Consider the following 27,750-nt stretch of genomic DNA (forward strand, 5'->3'; position numbering starts at 1 on the left):
GAAGCCCTGCTTTCCTAGTTTATTATCCCGGTAAAGGGAGAGTGCAGAAACACAGGCTAGTCAAATTTGTCACAAAGACAACATGTGAGAACGAGACAGAGGAGCCAGAGCTGGACTCCAGAGTAAGGTGTGAAGAAACAGAGACACCTCAGCCTAGTGTACTTAGCACGGTCGTGCAGACAGACGGTCAGCAACCCCCAGAGGACGATGACGAGGAGCACCCGAGGGTGACGTCACGTGCCCCAAGCAGTGGGAGGTATCCCTCATGGGAACACAAACCCCCAAAGTATTTGACAGACTATGCCCGGAGAGAAAGTGACAAGGATGACAGTACACTTACCAGCATTGATTACTGCTACAGAGTAGTGAGTGGAGTACCTCAGACCTTTAAAGAGGCCATAGTATCCCCTGAATCAAGTAAATGGGAGAGAGCAATGGATGAGGAGATGAGGTCCCTAGAGGACAACCACACCTTTACTCTAACCAAGTTACCAGAGGGCAGACAGACAGTGGGAGGGAAATGGGTGTACTCAATCAAGGAGGGTATTGAAGGCCACGACAAGTACAAAGCCAGGTTCATAGCTAAAGGTTACAGTCAGAGGGAGGGGATAGACTACGGTGAGACTTTCTCCCCCACAGCCAATCTGACCAGTGTAAGGGTAGTGATGCAGAAAGCGGCTGAGGACAATTTGATTTAGCACCAGATGGATGTGAAGACAGCCTACCTGCACGCACCCATAGATAGGGAGATATACATGGAACAACCTGAAGGTTACGAGAAGAAAGGAGAGAAACTAGTGTGTATAAGCTAGAAAAATCCATTTACGGCCTGAAACAGTCTGGGCGAAATTGGAACGAGATGCTTCATACATGTCTCATTGAAGATCACTTCCTACAGAACCCAGTAGACCCCTGTGTTTACTCAAGGGAGTCAAAAGAGTCAGGAAAAGTGATAATTGTCATTTGGGTGGACAACACTAGAAACCTAGAACAGGTGAAAGGTATGCTCTCCACCAGATTCAAAATGAAGGACCTTGGAAGGTTAAAGCATTTTCTAGGCATGGACTTTGAACAGTCTGCCAATTGTGTAAAAATATCCCAGAAGAGATATGTGGAAAAGATCCTGAAACGTTTTGACATGCAAGAATGTAGAACAAGGGAAACACCATGTGATCAAAAACTAGACTACCAAGAGGATGCTCAGAGATTGACAGATGTAAAAATGTACAGAGAAGCTGTAGGTAGCCTCATTTATTTGACAACATGTACTCGCCCTGACCTATGTTTTGTAGTGAGTAAATTGTCACAGCATTTTGCTGACCCCACAGAGGAGCACTGGATTACAGCAAAACACGTTTTTCGTTATCTCAAAGGTACAGCAGATAAGCAGCTTTGTTTCAGAAAGAGCAGCGAAGGCTTAGGGCTTAAAGCCTACAGTGATGCAGACTGGGCAGCAGACACTGTGGTAACCTCTAATAATAATTAAGCCACACGACACGCTTGTGATCCCTTTGGTTTAGTAGTTTAGTGGAAACGGGAGCAATGGAAGGTTGTACAATACAGGTGCGTCTTACACTCCGTGCACGTTAGTCATACAGGTAAGAACTCAGGCACCGGATACGGAGAATACCTCACGTATATATCTGTAGTCACAAAATAATATCCCTTGAGCGATAACTCCCTCTAGTGGGGAAACATAGATACTGCATCAATATTAATCCTAGATATATATATAAGGCTGACATTATAACACCCCTCCCCCTTTAAATTTCAACATTACCAAATGTCCATGCAATACAAAAATAATAACAGTAGTGTCTTACCCTTGTACACTTTCCAAAAATATATATATACCAAAAAAATTACTTAGTAACAGCTTACCAAATAAGGCACTTGAAAAACATATTACCAACAGTCATTACACTCATAACTGTCTCGTTAAATGTTCAGTCTGTCGGGAGGTCTGTGATCACGCTGTGACCTGCACAATACCGCTGGTGACCTCGGACACACCACAGGTGACTGAGGTTTGGGTGGCTCTGGTGTTGAGAGCATGAGAGGGGTCTGAGTGTCAACTCTTCTTGGGGACACAGACACCTCTCCTGGGGAGTCTGACACTGGTACAGTAGTCACTGGCAAACAACATTCTCCCATAGTCTGTTCCCCACGGGTATCCACCGTGGTGCGATCCGTCTCTGAACTTGTGTCGTGGCGTAGGCGTACATGGTCCTGGTGTCTACGGAAAACACGTCCATCAGTCAGTTGAATGACATAGGAGACTGGGCCACTCTGTTTCAGAATAACGCCAGGCAGCCACTGTTGCTTGTTGATAGTACTGAAATTCCTCACATAGACCTTGTCCTCAGGTTCTAATTGTCTCTCTTTTGCGTGCTGATCATGATGCTCCTTCTGCTTCTCCTGCTTCCTCTGTACTTTCGCATTCATGTCTGGACGCAGCAAGTCCAATCTCGCCTTGGGCCTACGCCCCATCAGCATCTCTGCTGGCGTGCGCGCCGTTGTCGTTTGAGGCGTGAGGCGATAGGTAAACAGGAAAACGTGAAAGTCTAGTGGTTAGAGAGTCTCCTGTCATCCTCTTCAACCCCTCTTTCACTGTCTGAACAGCCTGCTCAGCCAAACCATTTGAGGCTGGGTGGAACGGCGCCGTCCTAATGTGATTAATGCCATTCTGGTGCATAAATTCACTGAATAGCTCACTGGTGAATGTTGGGCCATTATCAGAGACCAGGGTGTCTGGCAACCCATGGACTGCGAACACTTGTCTGAGTTGGTCTATGGTTGTGGGGGCTGTGATATTGTTCATGATATGGGCTTCTATCCATTTTGAGTGTGCGTCTACCATGATCAGAAACATCTGTCCCATAAAGGGTCCTGCAAAGTCTACATGCAGCCTAGACCAGGGGCGGTCTGGCCACTCCCATGGGTGCAACGGAGCAGGCGGTGGATTGTTCTGATTAGTCTGACACTGTGTGCATGATTTTACCTTGCTCTCCAGATCATCGTCCATTCTTGGCCACCAGACGTATGATCTCGCTAGGCTTTTCATCCGGGAGACTCCTGGATGAGTCTCATGTATCTCCTCCACAACTTGTGACCGTCCTGGGGGCGGTACGATGACCCTTGACCCCCAGAAGATGCAGCCATCCTGCAGGCTCAGTTCTGTTTTGCGTTTAGCATACGGCCTCAGTTCCTCTCCCTCCACGACACTGGGCCAACCTTGCAAAAGGAAGGTCTTGACCCGAGACAGGACCGGGTCCCTCTCTGTCCACTGCTTAATCTGTGTCGTTTTGATAGGTGTCTCTGCTAGCCTCTGCTAGCCTCTCCAATGAAAACACAGTCTCTGGAGGCACATATGTAGTGGCGGGTGTCTCTGGTAACGGCAGTCGACTCAGTGCGTCAGCATTTGCTTTATCCTTGCCCGCTTTGAACACTATAGTGTACTGGTAGGCTGAGAGTGTGAGAGCCCAGCGCTGTATCCTGGCTGAGGCCAGCGGTGGGATGCATTTTGTCTCACTGAACAAACTCATCAGAGGTTTATGGTCTGTTGTGATAGTGAATGCCCGTCCGTATAGGTATTGATGGAAACGCTTCACAGCAAAAACAACATCTAGACCCTCTTTATCTAACTGAGAGTACCCCTTCTCCGCTGCTATTAGGGTACGTGAAGCAAAAACAACAGGCTTCTCATCTCCATCCTCCATGATGTGTGAGAGCACTGCTCCGACTCCATAAGGCAAGGCATCACTCGAGACGATGATCTCTTTGTCTGGGTCGTAGTGAACGAGCAGCTTTGCAGACTGGAGCAGCTCTTTCACCTCCTTAAAAGCTCTCTGCTGCTCTCCACTCCACTCCCACTTAGTGTCAAGGTGCAGTAGCTTGTACAGCGGGGCCAAAACATTTGATAAATCCGGCAGAAATTTGCCATAATAATTCACCATGCCCAAAAACGATCTTAGTTCCTGGACACTCTTTGGGCTTGGAGCCTCCTTTATGGCTCTCACCTTGTCTTCCAAAGGGCTGAGCCCCTGTGCTGTGATCCTGTGTCCCAGGTAGGTCACGCTCTGTGCCAGGAACACACACTTGGCACGCTTCAAACACAGTCCTGCGTCTGAGAGTCGTTTCAACACCTGCGCTAGGTTAGCCAGATGCTCCGCCTCCATGGCCCCTGTGATGAGGATATCATCCAGATATACCGCTACGTGCGGGATACCCTGTAACAGCATGTCCATTGTTCTCTGAAAAATGGCTGGGCTGGATGCCACTCCAAACACAAGGCGATTGTATTTGAATAAGCCCTTGTGAGTGTTGATGGTGACATACTCTTTTGACTCTTCGTCAAGTTGCAGTTGCTGGTAAGCATGGCTCATGTCTAGCTTTGTGAAAAGCTTCCCCCCTGACAAGGTTGCAAACAGGTCATCCACTCTTGGTAGTGGATACTCTTCCAGTTTAGAGACCTGATTTACCGTCACCTTGTAGTCTCCACATATGCGTGCTGTATTATCCTCTTTCAGGATTGGAACAATGGGAGCCGCCCACCTTGAAAATTGGACGGGTTCAATGATGCCTTGCTTCTGCAAACGTTCCAGCTCCTCCTCCACTTTGACCTTCATGGCATACGGCACCGACCTAGGCTTGAAAAACCTTGGGGCGGCCTCAGGGTCAACATGGAGTTTCACAGTTACCCCCTTCAGTGTGCCCAGCTCGTCCCTGAAAACATCACTGTACCGATGCAGGATGTCCTCTGTCGTGTCTGTCGTGTGCACATATTTAACATTATGCCAGTTTAGCTTAATTTTCCTTAGCCAATCACGGCCCAAAAGACTTGGCCCCCCCCCTTAGCTATAACCAGCCTGGCCTTTGCCTTCTGATTCCCCGCTAAAATGTCCACATATAGCACCCCTATAATGTCCACATATAGCACCCCTATATGAGGTATGGGCTGACCTGTGTATGTCCTGAGCCTGAGCTTTGATGGGCTAATGGGTGGTAGGTTAGACCCCCATGTCTTCCTGTAGGTCTCCTCACTGATGACCGATGCAGTAGCCCCTGAGTCAATCTCAAACTTTACATCCTGTCCCCCGACAGTGATAGTGGCATAATAGGGTTCAGGTGGCTCCTCATCTGTTCCCACCCCGAACATGTTGTATGCACATGCTGCTTCCTCATCTGTTTCTTCCAGGTGGTGTGTGGAGGCTTGAGCCTGTCGCTGCTTTCCCTGCCAAGGCTTGCCCCTGCCCATTTTATTGTCTTTTGAACTCCTGCACTTCTTTGCTAGGTGTCCATTTTTATTACAATTATGGCAGACAGCCTCTTTGAATCTGCAGTCATTTGCATAATGCGACGACCCCCCACACCTAAAACATTCCACCCCTTTTTTAAACACTTTTTACCAGTCTCTTTATAGGCATGATCCTTTCTGACTTGGTGCACTGTCGCTGTCTGTGACAACCCATTCCCCCTCTGTATGTCCCTAGCATTGTTTGCAGCCATCTCCATACCTTGGGAAATCTCCAGGGCTTTTTAAAAAGTCAGCGGCGGGGCTTCCCCCAGCAGGCGGCGCTGTATGGGGTCATTATTAATGCCGCAAACTAATCTGTCACGGAGCATATCGTCCAACACTGCCCCGAATTCACAATGTTCCGACAGTTGGCGTAGCTCAGCTACAAAGTTGGCTACAGACTGACCTTGCTTCCTGAACAGACTGTGGAATTTGAAACATTGCACTATCACAGAGGGTCTTGGGTTGTGGTGGTTCCCCACAAGCTTGACTAAGTCTTCATATGGAATTTCCCCCGGTTGCAGTGGTGTAGCTAAATTCCTTATTAGCTTATAAGTCTTTGCCCCACACACACTCAGGAGAATAGAGCGCATTTTCGCCACGTCAGTAATTCCATTTGCATTGAAAAAATTTCCCAACCTTTCCTCGTACTCTGTCCAGTCCTCATTCGCTTCCACGAACTCACTGATAGTCCCAAACGTCGCCATCTGAGCTCGAGGCTCCTCTTCCGCACTCGGCTCGTCTTCTTCTTCCGATGCTCTCCCGTCCCCGAGCGATGCCCCTTCAGTACCACTGTCGGCGTCGCTCATACGTTAGCCTTCCAGCCTCACGCTTAGCCTCACGCTAACAACAAACAAAAGAAACCGGGATGACACGTCGCCAATCCAGTTTATCCTCGTCGCCAAAAATATGTGGTAACCTCTAATAATAATTAAGCCACACGACACGCTTGTGATCCCTTTGGTTTAGTAGTTTAGTGGAAACGGGAGCAATGGAAGGTTGTACAATACAGGTGCGTCTTACACTCCACGCACGTTAGTCATACAGGTAAGAACTCAGGCACCGGATACGGAGAATACCTCACGTATATATCTGTAGTCACAAAATAATATCCCTTGAGCGATAACTCCCTCTAGTGGGGAAACATAGATACTGCATCAATATTAATCCTAGATATATATATAAGGCTGACATTATATGTGGTGTCTGGGCAGCAGACAGAAGAAGTACCACAGGGTATTGTGTGAGTTTGAACACAAACAGCTCACTGGTTTTGTGGAAAACAAAGAAGCAGCCCACAGTGGCACTATCAACTTGTGAAGCCGAATATATGGCTCTAGCTATGACAATACAGGAATGTATTTATCTAGAACAACTGCTAGAAGGAATGGATACCTATGTATATAAGAATACTGTTGTTTATGAAGACAACCAGGGAACCATTGCGATTGCTAGAAACCCTGTGTGCCGACAGAGATGTAAACATGTCGATATAAAATATCATTTCATCAGATCTGTCATCAGAGAAGAAAGAATGACACTAATTTATTGTCCAACAGACGACATGGTAGCAGACGCTATGACGAAACCTGCTTCCAAACTGAAATTGAGAAGATTTGCAGAGGTCATGTTTGGTGTGTAAATATTGACTGTTATGTAGTATTGACTGCCATATTCTTTTTGATGCTCTGAACTGTATTATTTTCTATGTAAAATTGTTTTTGAAGAAGTTGTACAGTGTACTAGACAACCATAAGTGGGAGTGTTAAAGTTAGAGGTTATATATGATTGCAAGAACTGAGTAACTGTCTAGCTATGTATAACTGTTTCCACTAGAGGGCGCTATAGGCGGAGCTGTTAATGCTGCCGCCAGGTAGAGGGTATATAAGGAGATGCCGACTGCCCCTCCGTCTCTTCCACCTTCTCTCTCATAAGAGAAGGATGTCTCATGTACTGCTGTGGACCAATGTGAAATAAACCACGCCATTTATGGCTAAAGATAGAAACCATGCCTCATGAACATATTATTGTCGCCCCATAGCAGACTCTGTCAACACTAGCTTAGCACAAATTAATGGAAGTGGATATGGACTACTAGCCTATCTTAAAACTCAAGATAGAGGTGTTTTTGGCCAACAGCTAGGATGGCTCGTCCGTATTTGCTTCCATTCATTTGTGCTAAGCTAGGCTAGCTCGCAGCCGGATAGCTTTCTACTGAACGCACGCACGGCAGTGGCGGCTGGCCACTGGGGGCGCTCGGGCGCCGACCCCCCTGTTAAAAGAGAGAAGAAAAAGAAATATTTTTGTTTTTGTTTTTTGTTTTATAGCCCTATAAATAATATAAACATGTTTAAAATGAATAATATTTACTCATTTTAAGTATGTTTGTGTTTCCAATGCACAATATAACGTTAATATATCAAATAAAAATAATCGTTTTCCTGAACAGGAAGTGACTCACTGTCGCATAGCCGCATTTCTCCTAGCCGTATTTCTCTCTGCCCGGGCTAGACGCAATAGCGCTCTGAGTGCGTCATCGCTGTATCCGTCGCAGCCAATCAGTGCGTAACGCGCTGTGCGTTGAAATATGATGTATTATGTTGGAAGCCGGGCGCGATTTGAAGCGGTCTAGGCAAGCAGCCTTAGCAGCGTCTAGAATTTCCGTAGCCGCATTTCGCGGAGACGCTCTCTGATTGGCCGACGTCAGTTTTCTTTCCGTAGCCGCATTTCGCGGAGACGCTCTCTGATTGGCCGACGCGATGCCAGTACTTTTTCCGTAGCCGCATTTCTCGGTTTTGTTTAGAAGTGGAGTTTGCAGGATGTTCGATGCTGTGTGTTCATGTGTTGTGATGCAGTCTCGAGTCTGGACAGTGGGCAGTGGATATACATCGACAACAGTCTGGGGGACAGTCAGTGGACATACACTTTATCAAGCCCTCCGGCTGGACCACGTTTCAATTAAACAAAGTGAGTTAATTCTCTCTCTCTTAGCCACTCAGCTAACGTTAGCTGCTGTTAGCCACTCAGCTAATGCTAAACTAACTAACGTGATTCCGTGATTCTCTCTCTCTCTCTCTCTCTCTCTCTCTCTCTCTCTCTCTCTCTCTCTCTCTCTCTCTCTCTAACGTGATTCCGTGATTCTCTCTCGCTCTCTCTCTCTCTCTCTCTCTCTCTCTCTCTCTCTCTCTCTCTCTCTCTGAATGAAAACTTTATTTAACAGATTGCAGAATGTGTACAATACAGTACGGCTCAATATGGATATGGTGATAGTTGTACTGTAACTGTACCTACTTAAATATTCGTACGCTTGTGGTTTCTCTGATGCACACAGTAGGCTACTCAGTGTGTAGTGTGGTGAGTGAGTGGCCGCGATCTCTCTCTCTCTCTCTCTCTCTCTCTCTCTCTCTCTCTCTCTCTCTCTCTGTGCGTATGCGTGTGTTTGGAGACGGAGCGAGTTTGTTTCTAACTTTTCTATTTATATATTGTGTTTCAAGTTGTGAATTAGACTGTACTTTATTTGACTGGTTGTGTGTTGTTGGTGGTTTGGTAGTGTTGTGGGGAGTCAGTGTTTGCTTGGTCAGCTGTCCGCTGCCAGTGACATGCCAATGCGTGGTACATGTTTGCAAAATGTTTGGTATAGCGCCCCCCCATGGAGAAGAATGTACCGGCCGCCACTGACGCACGGAGAGGAAATTGGTATCTATATTCTTGTCTGACTCTAGTCTAGAGAAAGACAGTTCCTTTAAGTTATAAACTATGTTTGTAATATGGATATTCTTTATCCAAATGACAAACAATGGCTAACAACAATGTGGGAGATAACATCCTCATATATCTTTTGGAGACGGCGACTCCTTGAAAAGTTACACGCTATGCCTGGTAGAACATTCTTCAGCACATGTGGATGGTTCATGAACAATCAACCACCAGTGTTGGCCACTGTGTGTCACCACAACGCACTTTTATTCTTCTTCTGACACATGACATGATCATGACGCATACAAGCCAATAGTATTTAATTTGGTACGCAGGATTCGTGAATATTAAAGGCAACCAACTTGTGTTCAGCTTTTCGTTCAGCGTTTCTCTGATTGGCCACACGGCCAATCAATCAATCCACTAGCACACGCCCTTGCGGCGCGGCAGAAGCGCTGGTCGAACCAGCGGTGTTCTGTTGTGTGACTGTACTACAGCGGTGTTCTGTTGTGTGACTGTACTAAACTCTTCCACCACATGACCGACATTTGACATACAGTACACCTCCTATCTATGTTGGGATTATGTTTGGTCATGACAAAACAATAAAAATCGCTACTGTTAGTAATGCTGCCACCACCCACTTCAATGACAGAGCTCTCATATTTGCGAATGCATAAACTATATCTTAAATTATGGCGATGTGTCTAATATGGCTGTACTTTTCAAGTACTATTAATGCTTCCATCTCAGCGGGGAAGATCGTGTTGAAAGCTGACTGTCCTTGAGCTCCTATATGGAGGTGTGCCTGCTGAAAAGCAAAAGACATCCTACAAACATTTCCATCATGGTAGATTGTGCAACCCAGTAGCATTTAGGAGAAGGAGGGAGGGGGTAGGAGCAGTCTACAAAAATCTAATCACAGCCTGTGCGTCTCCTCCTCAGTCTCCCGCTTTGTGAAAGAGAGAGGGAATCAATCAATCAATCAATCAATCAATCAGATTTATTTATATAGCACATTAACATGACACATGTCAACCAAAGTGCTGTACAGAGGGTAGATACTAGGGCTGTCTTAAATACTTTGAAGCTTCGTTCGATGGCACATGCTTCGAACATTAAAAAAAAAAACGAAAAAAAAAAAAAAATCCATATTTTTTATTTTTTATTTTTATTTTTACTTCTGTGTGTGTGGTGTGTGGTGTGTGTGTGTGTGTGTGTGTGTGTGTGCATGGGGCCATTGGGTGGGGCCAGGGGACAAATACACTGGAGGAAAGTAACCCAGCTCAGCACTGCCCAAATTATATCATCACTATTGCCTGTTTGAAGGATAACACATATACACCACCTACACGCCTATTCTCAGTCCTTGCCCCACAATGGTGGAATGAACTACCCACCCCAGTTAGGACAGCCGAATCCCGTCCAATCTTTCGCCGTCGACTAAAGACGCACTTCTTTAACCATTATCTGAAATAAAATTAAAAAAATTAAATAAAAAAAATCTAACCCTAACTAACCTTACTGTCATGCACTTGTCCTAATAAACTAACCTACACTGTAACACGCAACACTTTGATGAATATTGTTACTCAGCTGATAGAGTTGTATCCTTCCTGATGACCTGTCGTACAGAACTTGTAAGTCGCTTTGGATAAAAGCGTCAGCTAAATGACTAAATGTAAATGTGAATGTAAATGCCTTGTAGAATTCCACACATAAGAAAGAAAGATACTGGGATGAATAAACAAAATAGGAAATAAAATGTAGAAATGCATGCAATACATAAATAAATATGAATCTCCATATATGAAATAGAACATTTAGATAAGGTGCTACTGAGATGTTTTGGTGAGTTCTTTGTTTTTTTGTGGAAGTAGCCCTTCTTAAAAATGCATGAACATTCACTGATAATTGGTCTGTAGTGGAGTCTACAAGGTCTACATTGCCGGACCTTGTAGACTGACATAATTCTGTGCATAGTTTAGTCTACACAGGCCATATTTCAAATAATCAAAATCATTCATCTTAAACATTCTTGATTTGGGGGATTGGTAGTTCCCATGAAATCTGAAGTTGTTCAAACGACAATAGCGATCCACCTTGAATTAAATCACACAGCCGTGTTGGCTGCGTCACAGTCACGAAAGGGGCTACTTAATTCATTAATCCAATCCACTTTATTTATAGAGCACATTTAAAAACAACAACGTTTACCAAAGTGCTGTACAAGTCCCACAACATAAGATATAATAAAAGAAATAAAAAATTATATATATATAAAAAAAAAAAAAAAATTAATAATTTTTTTTTAATTCGAAGCTTCGAATTAAAATCGAAGCTCGGCCCCGAAGCTTCGATTGCCAAATTTTTTTCGAAGGTCAGCCCTAGTAGATACATAGATACTAGACAACAATCACAACTCCGTTTTACGCGAGGGCACACAGGCAAGCACACAGGAAAACAGGGCATGAGTCAGTGAACGGGAAAAGCTAATAGGTAGAAGTGGGTTTTAGCCTAGATTTGAAGGCATCTATCGAGGGGGCAAGCCTAATGGAGGCGGGGATGCTGTTCCACAGTTCAGGGGCTGCGACAGCAAAGGCACGGCCCCCCCTGAGCTTAAGGTTAGACCTCCGGACTGTCAGGAGCCTCTGATCGGCTGACCTGAGGGACCTGGTGTTGGAATAGGGGGATAGGAGGTCTGAGATGTAGGAGGGGGGCTGACCATTAAGGGCTTTAAAAACGAATAGGAGAACCTTAAAATCTATCCTGTAGCGTACTGGAAGCCGATGAAGGGAGGCAAGGACAGGGGTGATGTGGTCTCTCTTACGGGTTCTGGTCAACAGTCTGGCAGCGGCGTTCTGTACTAGCTGTAGGCGGGACAGGGAAGACTGGTTTATGCCTATATAGAGGGAGTTGCAGTAGTCTAATCTAGATGAAATGAAAGCGTGGATTACTCTCTAAAGGTCTGCAGGGGAGAGAAGGGCTTTGAGTTCAGCAATGGTGCGTAATTGGGAAAAACATACCTTCACCACTAGTTCACTTGTCTGTCGAATTTAAATTGGGGATCAAAAATGACACCTAGGTTCTTGACATAAGGCTTGACCAGGGAGGACAGGTTGCCAAGACTGTTGGTAAGGGTGGTGACAGCGTCTGGTAGACCGAAGAGGATTATTTCACATTTGTTTTCATTTAGTTGTAAAATGTTTTGTGCCATCCAACATTTAACGTCATCAAGGCAGGACATGAGACTGTTAAGTAAAGACTGGTTGTTAGGTTTCAGAGAGACATAAAGCTGTGTGTCGTCAGCATAACAATGAAAAGCGATGTTGTGCTTCTGAATGATTGAACCAAGGGGTAGCATGGAAAGAGAGAACAGGATCGGGCCAAGGATGGACCCTTGCGGGACCCCACAGGAGAGGGAGGTTGAGGGGGTTGAGGAGGGAAGAAGGAAGAGATACAGGGAAGGGGAGGTGAGGAGAGAAACATGGTTTGATGGAGAGAGAGAAGGAGGGAGAAAGTGAGAGCAGATGGTTGGTCTATATTTTAAAACATTTTACCTTGTTACTCCTATCTCTTATTGTCATGGTCATCTGGACAATAAGACACACACACACACACACACACACACACACACACACACACACACACACCTTGTTGCTGTTATAGCAGAACCTTTTCCATCACGGTAGATTGTGCAGCCCAGTAGCATTTAGGAGAGGGAGAGAGAGGGTAGGAGCAGTCTACAAAAATATAACCCCAGCTTGTGCGTCTCCTCCTCATAGTTTCCCGCTTTGTGAAATACACCGGCTATGGAAACGCCGCCGGCTTGCTGGCAGCTCGCGGGCTGCTGAGTGGGGGCCGTGGGGTGACCAGCCACACCCGGTACTCCAGCGACTCGGACTCGGACACGGAGGAGTACCGGCAGGCCAAGGCCAAGATCAACCTGGTGACGGGCCGTGTGGAGGAGGAGCAGCCCGACCCCATGGAGGGCATGACGGAGGAGGAGCAGGAGGCACGTCGACTCATCAGCATGTTCGACAGGCTCTCCCGGTTGGTTGTTTTTTTCTTTGCTTTGTCTATGTTTTTCTACACCTCTGTGCCCCTTACACATTGAATTAATCTATGCCTGCGTCTGGCGCCCAAAAACGTTGGACCCAGAATTGGATTTATGCCGAAGCAGCCGAAGTGCTGCAAAGTGTCCATTCCGGAGCAAGCAGGAGCCTGGCTGTTCACATCAGAAGAGCAGGAGCCTGGCTGTTCACACCATAAGAGCAGGAGCCTGACTGTTCACACTAGAAAAGCAGGAGCCTGACTGTTCACACCAGAAGAGCAGGAGCCTGGCTGTTCACACCAGAAGAGCAGGAGCCTGGCTGTTCACACCAGAAGAGCAGGAGCCTGGCTGTTCACACCAGAAGAGTGGGAGCCTGGCTGTTCACACCAGAAGAGCAGGGAGCCTGGCTGTTCACGCCAGAAGCCATTTCTCTGTGCTGGTCAACAAGATATTCAGGTCCTACTAATCACTACAAAGTACCACAAAACACCCCAAAATACCCCAAAGTACCATAAAATACCTTAAATAAAATAATTCAAAGTGCAACAGGAGTGGAAGACATTCAAAGGAAATGTAAAAATTAAAAGGCTTTGTTTGAGCATTATGGGATTAACTTTCCTGCATTCAGTAATGACACTAGCATGGCCCCTACAGATACTGTGTTATGGTTTGTAACCGACCCCAATCGCACAACACAAGACAGGTATGAGAGTAAGCCAAAACATGGCAAATATTTCTTAAATAACAAAAAGCGGCACAGTCCCTTTAAGGGAAAACACAAAAACACTAGGGTCAAAGAAATATGAAAAATGCGGCACTGTGCCTTTAAGAGGCGAACAGGCTAAGGGACTAAGGCTAAGGGACAGGCCAGGGCTAAATGTCAAGGACCCGGACCAGGGGCACTGGAGAGGGGGACAGGGACAGAGGCCCGGAGAGGCGGGCTGGAGACAGGGACAGAGAACAGGGTTAAGGCCCTGGACAGGGCGAGGGCCAGAGCTGCTTACAGAGACGGGAACAGGGGCCCGACGGCGGAGGCCTGGCACGGGGACCAGGGGCCTGACGGCGGAGGCCTGGCACGGAGATCCTCCTCGGATGCTGCAGACGGGCAGCGCAGAACACAGGGCTCCCAGGGGACCGGGGCGAAGAGACGCATCCTCCCGTGGAACTAGGAAGCGATGCGCGCCGGCTTGACGTCTGGAGTGGGAACACCACTCCAGGCCTGGCACGGAGATCCCCCTCGGATGCTGCAGACGGGCAGCGCAGAACACAGGGGTCCCAGGGGACCGGGGCGAAGAGGCGCATCCTCCCGTGGAAATAGGAAGCGATGCGCGCCGGCTTGACGTCTGGAGTGGGAACACTGGAAAACCTCCCGTAGAGAATTAGAGAGCGTAGACGGCGTCCCACTCCAGGCAAACGGCGACAGGTGGTGAAGTACAGGGGTGGCACGACGTTAGATTGTAGTAACAAGAACGACCCGACCAGGACTGGAGGGAGGTCCAGGTATTTAAAGCCCTCTGGGGCGCTAATCATAAACTATGACAGTTGCGAAAGGTAGTCCAAGGGTGGGGGCTGGTGAAGAGTAGAGGAGAGTAAATCATCGCAAGGGTGGGGGCTGGTGAGGTGAGGAGACAGGGAATAAAGGTCCAGGGAACAGGCGAATCCTCACATACTGTCTCACTCGACATCTTGGCCAAATATCAGCCTCCTCTAACATCGGAGTACAGACCCCTGAAGACGGGTGCTGATGGGAACTGTTCGTATAGGGCCACCTCTGCAGCTTGTTTTGGGACAGAAGAGTACCACAAGCTCTTAACCTCTTAAAACTTGTGCCACGCTGTTTGCGCGTTGTGTTGTGAGGGTGCCAGCCTTATAGTCGTTTCCGCGGTCGTTTCACTATGTTTGCGAAGCTGTGTGTGTGTTCTGTATTACAGCTGTGGAGACCTGGTGTGGCTCATTTTGACAAACGTTACTTGTAGTGCAAGATGGGAATAATAGTTTGTTTCCACACGCTGTATTTTTTTTTTTATATATATTTTTTTTATTATTATTTTTTAAACAAACACATAAACATAAACATAACAACATAAAATTTGATATACAAGCATTAATTAACAGTGCACATCCAATGAAATCAGCATTTGAATAAATGTATTATACAAGATATACACCTAATACTTGCTATCTAATACCCTACACACATATGCTCTCGCTCGCTCCCCCCCCCCCGGGCCCCCCCTTGGATAATCCATCCATTATCATTCGCTCCTAACCAGGCACTACAATTCATATGCTATCTTTTATTCTCTCCACCACTTCTAACCACATTGTAATTTTGGATTCACTGAGACCCAAAATTCTTGCTGTAGAGATTTCTAGATAAATCACATCAAGATATGTAAGAATCCAGACCTTCCGGCACATTTTTTCCGGTTGAAACCATTGTGATGCTATCAGCTTTTTAGCCGCTGTGATACCAGATAAAACCAATCTCTTTAGCTGTATAGGGACTGCAAACTCAAAAACATCATTCAACAGTAATATAGGTATATTCAGAGTTAAGAGATTTGATAATTGCTGGGTCACTTCTTTCCAGAATATCTTAACTGGTGGGCAGTCCCAGTAGGCCCTACATGTGCATAAATGTACCCTCATCCCCATTTGTACATAAGGAGCATCTGGAGTCTTGTTTAAGACCCATTCTGTTCAGTCTTATAGGAGTCAGGTATGTCCTATGAATATAGTTAAGATTGATTTGTTGATGGTCCGGGTTACGTGACGCAAGTCGAACATTTGCCCAGGCTTCTTGGCAATCAAAATTTATTTCCAGGTCTGGTATATCCCTCCTCCAGACTGAGTCTAGGTGAAGGATTTCATACGAGGACGTTAGTAATTGATGATAAAAATCTGATACAAAACCTCTCGATGTCTCTCTTTCATAGAAGAATTTGTGGTATCTGTGGTGTACAATTGGTATCCTTAATGGGACACCATGAGCCTTCAAAAATAACAATAACTGTGCGTAAAAATAATATGTGGAACTGGTGAGATAAAAAAAATTTTGTATTTCCTCATAACTACAAAAACCCTGTTTGTTGAAAACATCTCCTAATGTGTGTATGCCCTGCTTTTCCCATCTAGGGAATCTTATAGGTCGTTTTCCAATCAGGAGTGCATTGTTATTGAATAAGGGAGTATGATTATGCCATTTATGTGGGTTAGAATATTTTTTTTGTGTTTCATGCCATATCCGGATCGCATGAGTAATAATGGGGCCAAATTTCAGTTTGCATTGCTTAATTGATAATTTGGTGTATACTATGTCCTGCAGTCTATGTGGTGCTACTATATTTACTTCTAAATTTCTCCAGGATACTGATGCTTGGGGATCAAACCAGGTTGTCAGTGGTCTTAAAGTGTACGCCTTAAAATTGTGGAAAAATCTGGAAATGCCATACCTCCGTCGGCTTTGTTTCTCTGTGCGGTGGATCTTTTTATACGTGGTGGTTTGTTATTCCAAATAAATCTGTATGCGGAAGAGTGTAATTTTTTCCAGTAACCATCTGGAGGGGGTAACGGTAGCATTGAGCTGATGAAGTTGATTCTAGGTAGGACATCCATCTTAACTATTGATACCCGTGCCTGTACTGAGTTTTTAAGTTTTGACCACCTGTCAAAGTCGTATTTGATTTTATTTTGGATTTTTATGTAATTGTGCTTCACCGTTTGGCTTATGGTAGGGAATACTTCAACTCCCAAACATCTAAAGTGTTTAACCATTGGTATTTCTTCTGGAAGGAGTATATATTTTTTTGCAGGGGCGTTAAGTGGAAGAAAAGCCGACTTTGGCCAATTTATCTTAAATCCCGATAGATCGCCAAAGTCATCAATCAACTTGAGAAGATGAGGCATTGCGGTGTTAAGGTTTTGCATGAACAGTATTACGTCGTCCGCATATAAACAAATTTTATGTTGTGTGCCCTTGATTACGATTGGTTCTATGGATTGGGATTGTCTTATATATTGTGCTAAAGGCTCTAATGATAAATCGAATAGTCCGGGACTAAGAGGGCAACCCTGTCTAGAAGAGCGTGATACCGGAAAGATTTCGGAGGTGATTATACCTGTTGTAATCATGGCCGATGGGTCTTTGTATAATACTTTAATCATATCAATGAATCCTTTTCCTAACCCCATCCTTTCTAATACTGCCCATAGATACGACCATTCCAACCTATCAAAAGCTTTCATCGCATCCAGGGACAGCATCGCCTTAGGTGTGGTGTCATCCTTGCTGGCATCTAGTACGTGTAGTAATCGTCTTATGTTATCCGTGATCAAGCGGCCTCTTATGAAGCCAGTCTGATCTGGATGAACTAAAGACGTCATATGCTTTTGAAGTCTGATGGCTAATACCTTAGAGTACAGTTTGATATCGGTTTCCGAGGAGGCTTAAGGGTCTATAACTACCGCACTCGGTGGGGTCTTTGTCTTTTTTAAGGAGGACTGTTATGAGTGCAATATTGTCGTTCTTATGGAAGTTCCCCTCCTTGACTGAGTATAAAATCATATTAAGTAATAGGGGTCCAATTATGTCCCAACATGAGAGGTACATTTCTGGTGGGATACCGTCTCTTCCTGGAGCCCTACCACTTTGCATTTCGGATATGGCCTTCCTGAGTTCATCTAGTGTGATGGGTGTTTCTAACTGTTTAGCGTCATCCTCTGATAGTTTGGGGAGGTTCATTTGATTAAGATATGTGTCCATTTTGTTTTGATCGAAGGTCGTTTCTGATTTATACAAGTTGGAGTAGAACTCTTTGAATGTCGCGTCTATTTTTTTAGGGTCTGTAACAAGTCCTTGTTGTGCTTTAATGGTAGTTATATCTGCAAATTTTGCGTTGACTCTTAATCGCATAGCTAGTAGGTGACTTGGTTTAGAACCTTGAGAGTAATGCTGTTGTCTTGTGCTATGTATTTGTACTTCAGATTGTTGTTTATAAATGGCGTTAATCTCTTTTTTTAGCACATTAATTTGAGTTTCCAGTCGAACCGAGTCATTGTATTGTAAAGAAGTAAATAATGTAGAGTAAAGCGTTTCCAGTTCCGCCAGTTTTGAGCATCGATTCTTGCGTATTTTGGAGGAAAAGCACCCGGTAAAATCCTTGATCAATCCCTTTACCGACATCCATAACATTCTGGGGTCCTGCACCGAATTCGCATTCTCCAGTAGGAATACAGAGAGAGCTTCTTTGAGTTGTGTAATGAATTCCTTGTTATTAAGCAGCATCGAGTTAAATCGCCATCTTGGGGCTCGGGATGACAGTATACCAAATGATCCTTTTAGGAGTAAATAACAGTGATCTGATAATGCATTGGGTACCATTTCCACATCATAGTTATCAAATAGTCTCTGGGATGTAAAAACATAATCTATTCTGGAAAGTGTGTTATGTCTTGCAGATCGACAAGAGTACGTCCGGGTCGTGGGGTTGAGTGATCGCCATAGATCATTTACACCTGTGTTCTTCTACCAATCCTTTAACGCATTAGATGAATTTTTCTGTTCGTTGGAAAATGTGGGATAAGATTTATCCATCCCTGGATCCCAAATGGCATTAAAATCTGCACCAATTATAAATGAGTATTCAGGAAGGTCTAACATTGTTCTGGTAAGTGTAGTGAAGAAATTAGCTTCGTACAAATTTGGGGCGGATACCGCTACCAACGCTATTTTCCTGTTCTTGTATACAATCTTAGCTATAGTTATCCGACCATCTGCATCAGACCATACTCCCTTCAATTCAATATTCAACTTCCGTTTTACGACTATGACAACTCCACGGGTTCTCGTTCCAAAGGAAGAGTGACTAATGTTATGGTATATGTTGTCCGCTAACGTAGCTTTGTCTTCCAATAAAATGTGCGTTTCGCTTAGCAGAGCCACGTCAACCTGTTTGTTTTTCATCAGTGTGAGCACGCTTTTGCGTTTGTGTTGATTATTTATTCCCCCAGTATTCCAGATCATTATATTCAAACTAGCCATAATCTATACATGTTGTTGTGTAGTTGTTGGTAATGCTTCTGGAGTGCGAATCTACAATGGATATACATCCAACTATTGAGGTCCCGTTGAGAGCCGAGCTTAAAAACATACATATATACAAATAATAATCCCCTAAGTCCCCCTCCCTCAGAGAGTCGTACAGGGCTGTGTTCCATAGACACACCCTACGCGTATGACTCCCTCCCTTAAACCACCGGATTGCCCAAAATGAGCCTTCTAACCCTAACCTTCCTATGCTAATTGCCATAGGATCTAAAACTTTCATTCTAATTTAATAGAATGTCACTCTTGGTCTAGCGCCTTCCCATTAATGTAATAAAAAGAGTGTGAAAAATGAAAAATATACCTCCATTGGTATATTTATTTGAACCTTCTACTAACTTGTATATGTTGGAACCTTCAGAAAAAGGAGAAAAAGAAAAGAGAGGGAAAAAAAACAAAAAAAAATGAAATAAAATAAAACTCAACAACAAAAAGAATTATAGATTTTTAGAACTAAATTATGCAAATCCCTAAAGCAGTGGAGCAATTGCTTAAAATATTAAAATAACCTTGTCATGCTTATACCTTTAGATGAGGATGATGTTTTTAAAACTTATTGAACTTCCATATCTGGTTCATATGCATATACATACCGGATGTTATTGTTACAGGCCTTCATTGTAGGAGTACAGTGTATTCTAGAAAGTTGTAGAATACCCTTGTAAATTTGTAAACACTGATGTTATGTTCCAGAATAATCTTCCTGTCCAAGAGTTATGTCCTTCTAGTGTTTTCCAGTATATTCCAGTGTGTCCCTGAACGGTCGAAAGAGGAATCCAGAATATTCCAGAGTGTTCCCAATGTCAATGTTGGATTATTGCCTGCCCAAAAACCATAAATCTATAAATATAGTGCCTATCGTTTCGTATTAAGCACTTTGTACCTCAGTGTTGCCTACAGGCATATCTGCTGTCGCTTTTGTAGTTGAGCCGTGGCAAAGTCATTCTAATAAAAATAATAAAAAGTAAGAAAAAGAGATGAATAGGCTTGTCTTCTGAGACGGGCCTATGGTGCGACTGGCCCCAGGGGGCCGATATCATGTTGCTTCATGTATTCTTCTGCGTCTTTAGGCGAGCGTAACCCGAACCTTTTACCATCTTCCCCCACGATGGAGAGAGACGCTGGGTAGCGAAGGCTGGGTTTGAGTTTTCTCCTGTAGAGTTTCTGCAGCACCTCTTTGTAAGGGGCACGTCGGGATATGGCCTCCCTGCATAAATCCTCGTAGAAAGACACTGGTTTGTCATTATATTTCAGTCTCCCCCATTGATTGCGTGCCTCTCTGATGATCGCGTCTCTTATTTCTGTTTTGCGCAGAGTAGCAATGATAACCCTCGTCTTGTTGCCTTTGGGGTCCCGTGTACCGATTCTATAACAATGGTCCACTAACGGCACTGTGGGGAGGATCTGTTTACCTAGAATTCCAGCTAACACTGTTGGAAATGTGTCGTCTGTGCAATTGACTGATTCATCCAATCCCACAATACGGACATTATATACAGTAGTGACGTTCGGTCTCGAGCCGCCTCTCCATTGCTTCCTCTTCGATGTCTTGTATTTTCTTCCAAAGCGCTTTGTCCACCTGTTGTATCTCCTCCGCTAGCTCCATGAATCCATCGTGAACAGTCTTCTTGTTCTCCTCGACTTTCAATGTGATTTCGATTATCGTGTTTTCCACTGCAGTAATACGCTTGGTTTGATTTGCGGCCGCTGTTATAACCTCTTCGAGTTTAGCGTCGATGTGTAATTTGAAGGCATCGATGTGTAATTTGAAAGCATCAGCCTTGGCGTCCGCCTTGACAAAATTAGCGTCCGCTTTATCCATCCGATCCTTTATCAGGTTAGTCAGAGACTTGAAATCGGGTGGTATATTCTCCATGCCTGTGTCAGTTGAGGTTGTAGGAGCATGGGGAGCCGCGGCAATATTGTCGGATATTTTCTTTTCAATTTCCACTGCTTTCCCTTTCACGAAGCTCGTCCCCGCCGGTGCCGTTATATTGTCGTCTGCTATCTCCCCCCCCGGGGCAAGCCGTCGTCGGGCCGTTATGTTATCAGCTGTCTCCCCAACGGGGCAAGTCAACACCGGTGCCGTTGTATTGGTCGCTGCTATATCCCTCGCTGAGCGTAGCACAGCCGGGTCCATTGTACTATCTGCTCCGTGTCTCTTTCCAGTCTCTTTCTTTTCCTTTGGTCCCATACTGAATCTTTCTTTCTGTTGATATAGTTAGTAGAAGGTCTTATTTAATATATACGATGAGGTTTAAACACATTAGTATTGTGCAAATTAGGTTTTGAAGCGAAATTTACTTAACAGGAGCGGAGCGCTGACCAAACGTGTCCGCTACATGTTGTTCTCAAACCGGAACACGCTGTAGTTTGTAGTTTATTACACGCTAAACATCGCGCATTTCCAAGATAATCCAGTCTTTTTTCATAGATTGCGAGATCGCGTTATGTGCAATAAGCCCAAACCATTCTGGCTGATCCCATGAAACCCCAAACACTCCCAAATCAAAGGTATATGACATGTACCATCACAAAATCATCAAGGGGAGGGGGGGGGGGGGTCGTTTTAACTCAAAACTCTGATTGTGTTTGCCGACCATGTTTTTCGTCCGGTGAAACACAGAACTGTGATCATTAGAAAAACATGTTTCAGATTCGGTAAAATAGACATAGAATGTACCTTACCTTAGCCAGAAGGTATTCCAAGAAGTATAATTCCAAGTGATCGCATCGCCATCGCGATTACCAGTGTATATGTCTATACACGTTTCGATGGTCAAATACGCTTATGCAACGGAATTCCGAGGCGAGCAATGTGAATTTCTGTTCCAGCAGGAGGAGGGGCCACTAACCGAGGAGAAATTAAAGTGAAGCTGACTATCAACCCCAAGCCATTGCAGTTCAGACACGGACGATACTGCCACATGGTGATAGTCGATCAGCATTGCAGTTCTAATGTGTGGGGATGTGCCTAAATGATGCAGATCGCTCCCGGCAGGTCTGTAGAGCGGGGATCAAAGTAAAAAGATCAAACGATCCAAAAACGTAATATGTCGTTTCTGGCACTCAACGCCTGTCAGGCAAAAATGTAATATGTCGTTTTTGGCACAGAATAGCCTGGAGCCCTATTTTCTGAAAATCCACCTAAAATACACACATAATTAAATGGAATATTGCTCCACTTCTACAAGGTCCATTTGCATGTTCTTGGTATCTAAGGACATCTATGGACCTCAGTGAATGTATTCCCAGTGTCGGAAATATTGTGTCTATTACTAGGCTTGCTTAAATTGTGATGAAACAAAGCAGAATATGAATTATGATTTTTCTTTGCATCTTTGACAGTGAATAACAACATGCTAAAAATGACCCGACATGAAAAACTGCCACTGAGCTCGTTGAGAGCGACTACAAGCCTTTGGAGAGCATCTTTAAAAAGCCTTTACACCAAGCTCCTATGAGGCTACAGTCAATGCTGCTTAGGTTGCAAAGGTACAGCCTAAAAGTCACCTACAGGCCAGGCAAGGAACTTCATATTGCAGATGCTCTAAGTCGAGCATTCCTGAAAGAGTAGAAAGAAGATCTATTAGAGAAAGACTCGGAAGTGAATATGATCACTCTGCAGCTGCCGATATCAGAGGAAAAACTGCACCAGTGGCAGTGTCATTGTCGGACTGAAATCAATATTTGCCAGTCATGGCATTCCTGATGTTGTCTTCTCGGATAATGGTCCTCAGTATTCCAGTGCTGAGTTCAAGGACTTTGCAGAAAGCTGGGAATTCATCCACACCACGTCGAGTCCCGGTCACGCCTAGTCAAATGGGCAAGCAGAAAGAACAATACAGAGTAGACTATACAAAATATGCTGAAGAAATCAGAAGGAAGTAATGGCGACGCCTACATATCGCTATTATGTATCGCAACACACCTCTGGAAGGTGTAAGACTAGTTGCTCATGGGACAGCGGCTGAAAGGAAAACTGCCCACCTTGACATCACTGCTCACTCCAGAAGGAACTGCATACGTGCGTAGGCAGTTGAGTGACAAGCAGGAGAAACAAAAACTCTACTTCGACAGGCAAACAAAAAGACTGTCTGACCTACAAGCAGGAGAAAACGTCAGGGTTCAAAGAGGTGAAACATGGCAGCCGGCCGTGGTCCTGCACAAACATGACCAACCGCGTTCATATGTGGTTCGCACACCGGACGGGAGACAGTACAGGAGAAACAGAAAATACATGAGACAAACGGATGAGAGAACTTTTCCATCTACAAATGAACAGGATGCTTACCAGAACATGGACTGTGACACAAGAGAAAATCTGGCAACACACACAGGGACGTTGCAAGGGGGGTGCGGGGGGGCTGCAGCACCCCCTCTCAATTATTGCAAAAAAAAAAATATATATATATATATATATATATATAATTTTTTTTTTTTTATGTTTTTTTTATGACAGTATTTATATATTTGTATATACTGTAACTGTATAACTGTAACACTGTATATTATAAGTTTATCCTGCTCAAAGCACTTCACCATTTTAATATTGTGTGTATTGAGCCGTACTGTATTGTAGCCATTCTCCAATCTGTTAAATAAAGTTTTCATTCATTCATTACACTACTGTATGTACACAATCATACGTGTAAAACCGAGTAGATTTTCGAGTGATGACAGACTGTCACAGACTGATTGAATGACAGGTGAAACAACTAATTGTATTCACCTCCCGTCTCCCGCCCTTCCCACGCGCCACGAACCACTGAGCTACTGTGATACAGTGCTTGCGCAGTCAGTCGATTTGAGCTAGTAGTCAGACTTTGCTAGCACAGAATGTCTCACTCGCAGAAAAGAAAAATATCAGATTTATTTTCTAAACGTCCCGCCAGTCCCAGTGACAGTCCCACTAAATCTGATAAACGTCAGAGAGAGACAGAGACGACAGGTTCAGCCTCAGCATCAGGTATTGAAGAGTTAACTGAGTCTGTTCCCCTATACCCCCCCTCGGGCGCCAGGGGCTTCCACTGAGGGGTGATGCAAATAGGGATGGGGTGTTATGGCAGCTCATGATGGAAAGAGTGCGCACCGAGTCTGATCCCGAGTTGAAGAATTGGCTCCAAAAGAGAGACAACTGGATGTCCAACAACATCCAAAACAAAATCTTACAGCTGTTTGCCCATGATATTCAGCGACAAATTAGAGGCAAAGCATCCAAAAGCCCATTCTTTTTCAGAACTTCTTTTGGGGTTTTTACAATGCCCGGCCCAGACACAACAGCCGAGACGCTGTTTTTGTGTATAAAATACTTTTACGCCTCGACCTGCCCATGGAGAGGCTGATAGGATACTGTTTTGACGGGGCCAGCAACATGTCTGGGGGGTACAGGCTAGACCAGGGGTTCCCAAACTTTTCAGGCCGCGACCCAAAAAAAACTGTGTCAGAGAGCCTCGACCCCCACTATTATAGGAGGTAAAAAAAAATGTAAATGGAAATGTATGGTTGAAACATACAAACGTTCAAACGCACACACACTAATAAGCATTGGAGGCTTTTAACCAGGGCCGGACTGGGGAAATCATTCAGGCCAGGAAATATAGCCCCAGTCAGGCCACTTTTTAAGCAGGGGGTCTGGGGGTCCCCCACCAGGAATTCTTTTGTTACAAAGACTTCATTTCCTGCATTCTGGTGCAGGCATTTTTTTTTGTACCCTTTAAATGCCAGTGTTTGTGATGGCATCACAAATTATTGTTAAAAAACAGGCTAGCATATGTATGATTAGCAACAACACAGATTTTTATGGATTTTCAGTTTTTTGTAATTGATAAATACAATATTTTATTCAACTTCAGCCCTGATCATAACACCACATATTCATTTTATAATTCTAACCCTTTAAATGCCAGTGTGTGTGATGGCATATATTTGCAATACCGGTATATCAAATGCAAAGTACATTTTCTGGGGGGGATTATTACAGGCTAGCATGTGTCAATGATTAGCAGTTTTTCGTAAGGATCCCGCCTCCACCAATCACATGCGGCTCCCTTTGTGTGTGTGTGAGAGCAAGAGAGAGAGAGAGAGAGAGATAGTTCTCCAACTTGTGTGAGTTGCAGTGATCTCCTGGTTGTTCCCCACCTAGGTTATCTAACTATTGCGCTGGTGCAACTAGAAACACTGGCCTGGCTTGCTTCTAAGTTCAGTGGCCTGACCACAAAAAAAAAATGGAATCATCTGGCGACCCCCCAGCACCCCCTGCCGTTTTATAGTTCCAACGTGCCTGAACACACACACGTTCAGCAGAGAACACAGGTGTTGCAGACCAAACAGAGACACATGATGGACAATCTGAAACGCAGCCGTATCAGACTAGGTCTGGTAGACCAGTTAAACTACCTCCTAGATACAGAGAGTAACTGGAGTGTTTTCATATGCATGTTTTTGGAGTATTTTCGCATTAAGTGCTTTGCATTATGTCATGGTTCAAGTGGGTTTAAGTTACAGGTCATCATCATTCTCCCTTTCTTCCTATACACATTTATTTTCTGTCTGCATGTCTCTTTACCGTCCCTCTCTTCTTTCTCTCTCTCTCTCTCTCTCTCTCTCCCTCCCTCCCGTTTTGTGTCCCAGGGACAAGATCATTCAGCCAATGGGCGTGACGACGGATGGGAGACTGGCGCCAATGTGTGGCCAGATGCGGGGCTGCATCCTGGAGGAGGAGTCTGAGGATGAGGGGGAGGAGGAGGAGGGAGGGAGTGGGGATGAGATGGACCAATAGGCAGGATGAAGAGAGAGAAAGCAAGAGAGAGAGAGGGGGGGGTTAGAGAGGAGGAGGGAGAGAGGCAGAAAGTAGATATAAATTAGGAGAAAAAGATTTATACTCAGAGAGAACATTGTAAGGCAGAGGGAGAGAGAAAGAGAGAGGGGGGAGGAGGGAAAGAGAGAGGGGAGGAGAGAAAGAGAGATGGGAGGAGAGAGGGAGACAGAGAGAGTGAGAGAGTCAGAGAGAGAGAGGGGAGAGAGCGGGAGAGAGAGGAACTAAGAGAGATGAGGGAGAGGGGGGAAAGATGGTTTGATGGAGAGAGAGAGAGAGAGAGAGAGCAGATAGTTGGTCTATATTTTAAAACCTTTATTCCTTGTTAATGCACTGTCTCTTATTGTCCTGGTCATCTGCAGACCATGCTTATATCATCTACAGTGAATACCCTCTCACACACACAGAGACACACTGTTTCTATTATACCAGAACCTTTTCCGTCAAGGTAGATTGTACAGCCCAGTAGCATTTTGGAGAGGGGGAGAGAGGGTAGGAGCTGTCTACTGGACGTAACCTACATGTTTAGCTTTATGTATCCACACAAATACACACAAATACACACACAGAGACGTGTATATTCACATACGTGTGTGTGTGTGTGTGTGTGTGCGCGCACATACACACACGCTAAATTGCACATTCATACACACACATGCACTCACACACAAAGTGACACAAACATGCACACACACACTTTCTCTCACAGATAAAGAGAGAGAGAGACACACACACACACACACACACCTTGTTTCTATTATAAAATAACCCTTTCCAACAAGGTCGATTCTGTACCACAGTAGAACCACACAGCAGCAATAGCAGCAGTGAGGGAAAAGATTGGCACATGTTGTACTATTTTCCTCTCACCATGGCAACCACAGTGTTGCTACCCAATGCTTTTATTTTCCCAGTCAGATTGAATAAATACCACTACTTCTACCTGTGTGTGTTGCCATTTGCTTCAAGGATAGTCTGTCTGTGCGTGCACGTGTGAGTGTGTGTGGAGTGCCCATGTTCATGCTCTTTGATTGTCGTCTTCCACTCCATTGTCCAGCAGTTTTTCTGTGTCCTATCTTAGAATATTATGGTTCTCCCTCCCACATTGGGTGTCTTGTAGGAATAAACCTTCATACTCTGGTCAAGGTGCATCTATGCATAGTCAGACTTATTGGATATAATATTAAAATGAAACAAAATGTTGTAAAATAATTTGGAATGGAAATAATTTATTTGACCCTGGAGACAGACCACACAATTGTATGAGAGGCTTCGCAGTTGCAGACTTTCCCCAGATAGAAAACATAGTATCTCATTGGTTTGCTTTTTTCTCCCCCGTCTTTGGATTGGCCTTTGTCCCAGCAAGCAATATATATTATGTAATTGTGTATAGTGTGACCTGGATATTAATAGTCTGACTGAATATGATTGATAATACAAACAAGCACAGAGAGGACTGTGATACATGTTGATGGAACATTGACACTCATGAGAGGTCTGAGCTTTTAGTAAACCCATAAATGTCTGCATTATGTCTGTCCAACCAGTAACCACACATACTATAGTGAAGTGTACTGGAGCTGCATGCTGCATTGTCTGTCCAACCACACATACTCCTTAGGTCGCTTTCACATATAGTTTTGGTGGACTCGGTGCGGTTCTGGTGGTGAAGTTGCAACATTGTTGCATTCTTCATTTGGTTCGCCTGCGTTCACATAGCAATCTGTCAGGCGCACCAAACTATCTGAACAATGTCACGCGGTCGAAAAGGGCGCTCGTCT

General features: G+C 44.6%; 1 protein-coding gene across 1 annotated transcript in view; it reads left to right on the forward strand.

The window, feature by feature from the left end:
- The window catches only part of LOC311240539 (chaperone Ric-8A), a gene marked incomplete at both ends in the record, with an annotated part of 54,833 nt that extends 28,900 nt beyond the window's left edge, over positions 1 to 25,933 (forward strand). Inside the window, 2 exons of the mRNA XM_084329118.1 lie at positions 12,778 to 13,045; positions 25,786 to 25,933. Coding sequence (XP_084185244.1) covers positions 12,778 to 13,045; positions 25,786 to 25,933 — 416 coding nt within the window. The remainder of the gene's footprint in view (positions 1 to 12,777; positions 13,046 to 25,785) is intronic.
- Between the last annotated feature and the right edge of the window lie 1,817 nt (positions 25,934 to 27,750).

Source organism: Notolepis coatsorum (assembly GCF_963971535.1).
Source record: "Notolepis coatsorum genome assembly, chromosome: 14".
NCBI lineage: Eukaryota > Metazoa > Chordata > Actinopteri > Aulopiformes > Paralepididae > Notolepis > Notolepis coatsorum.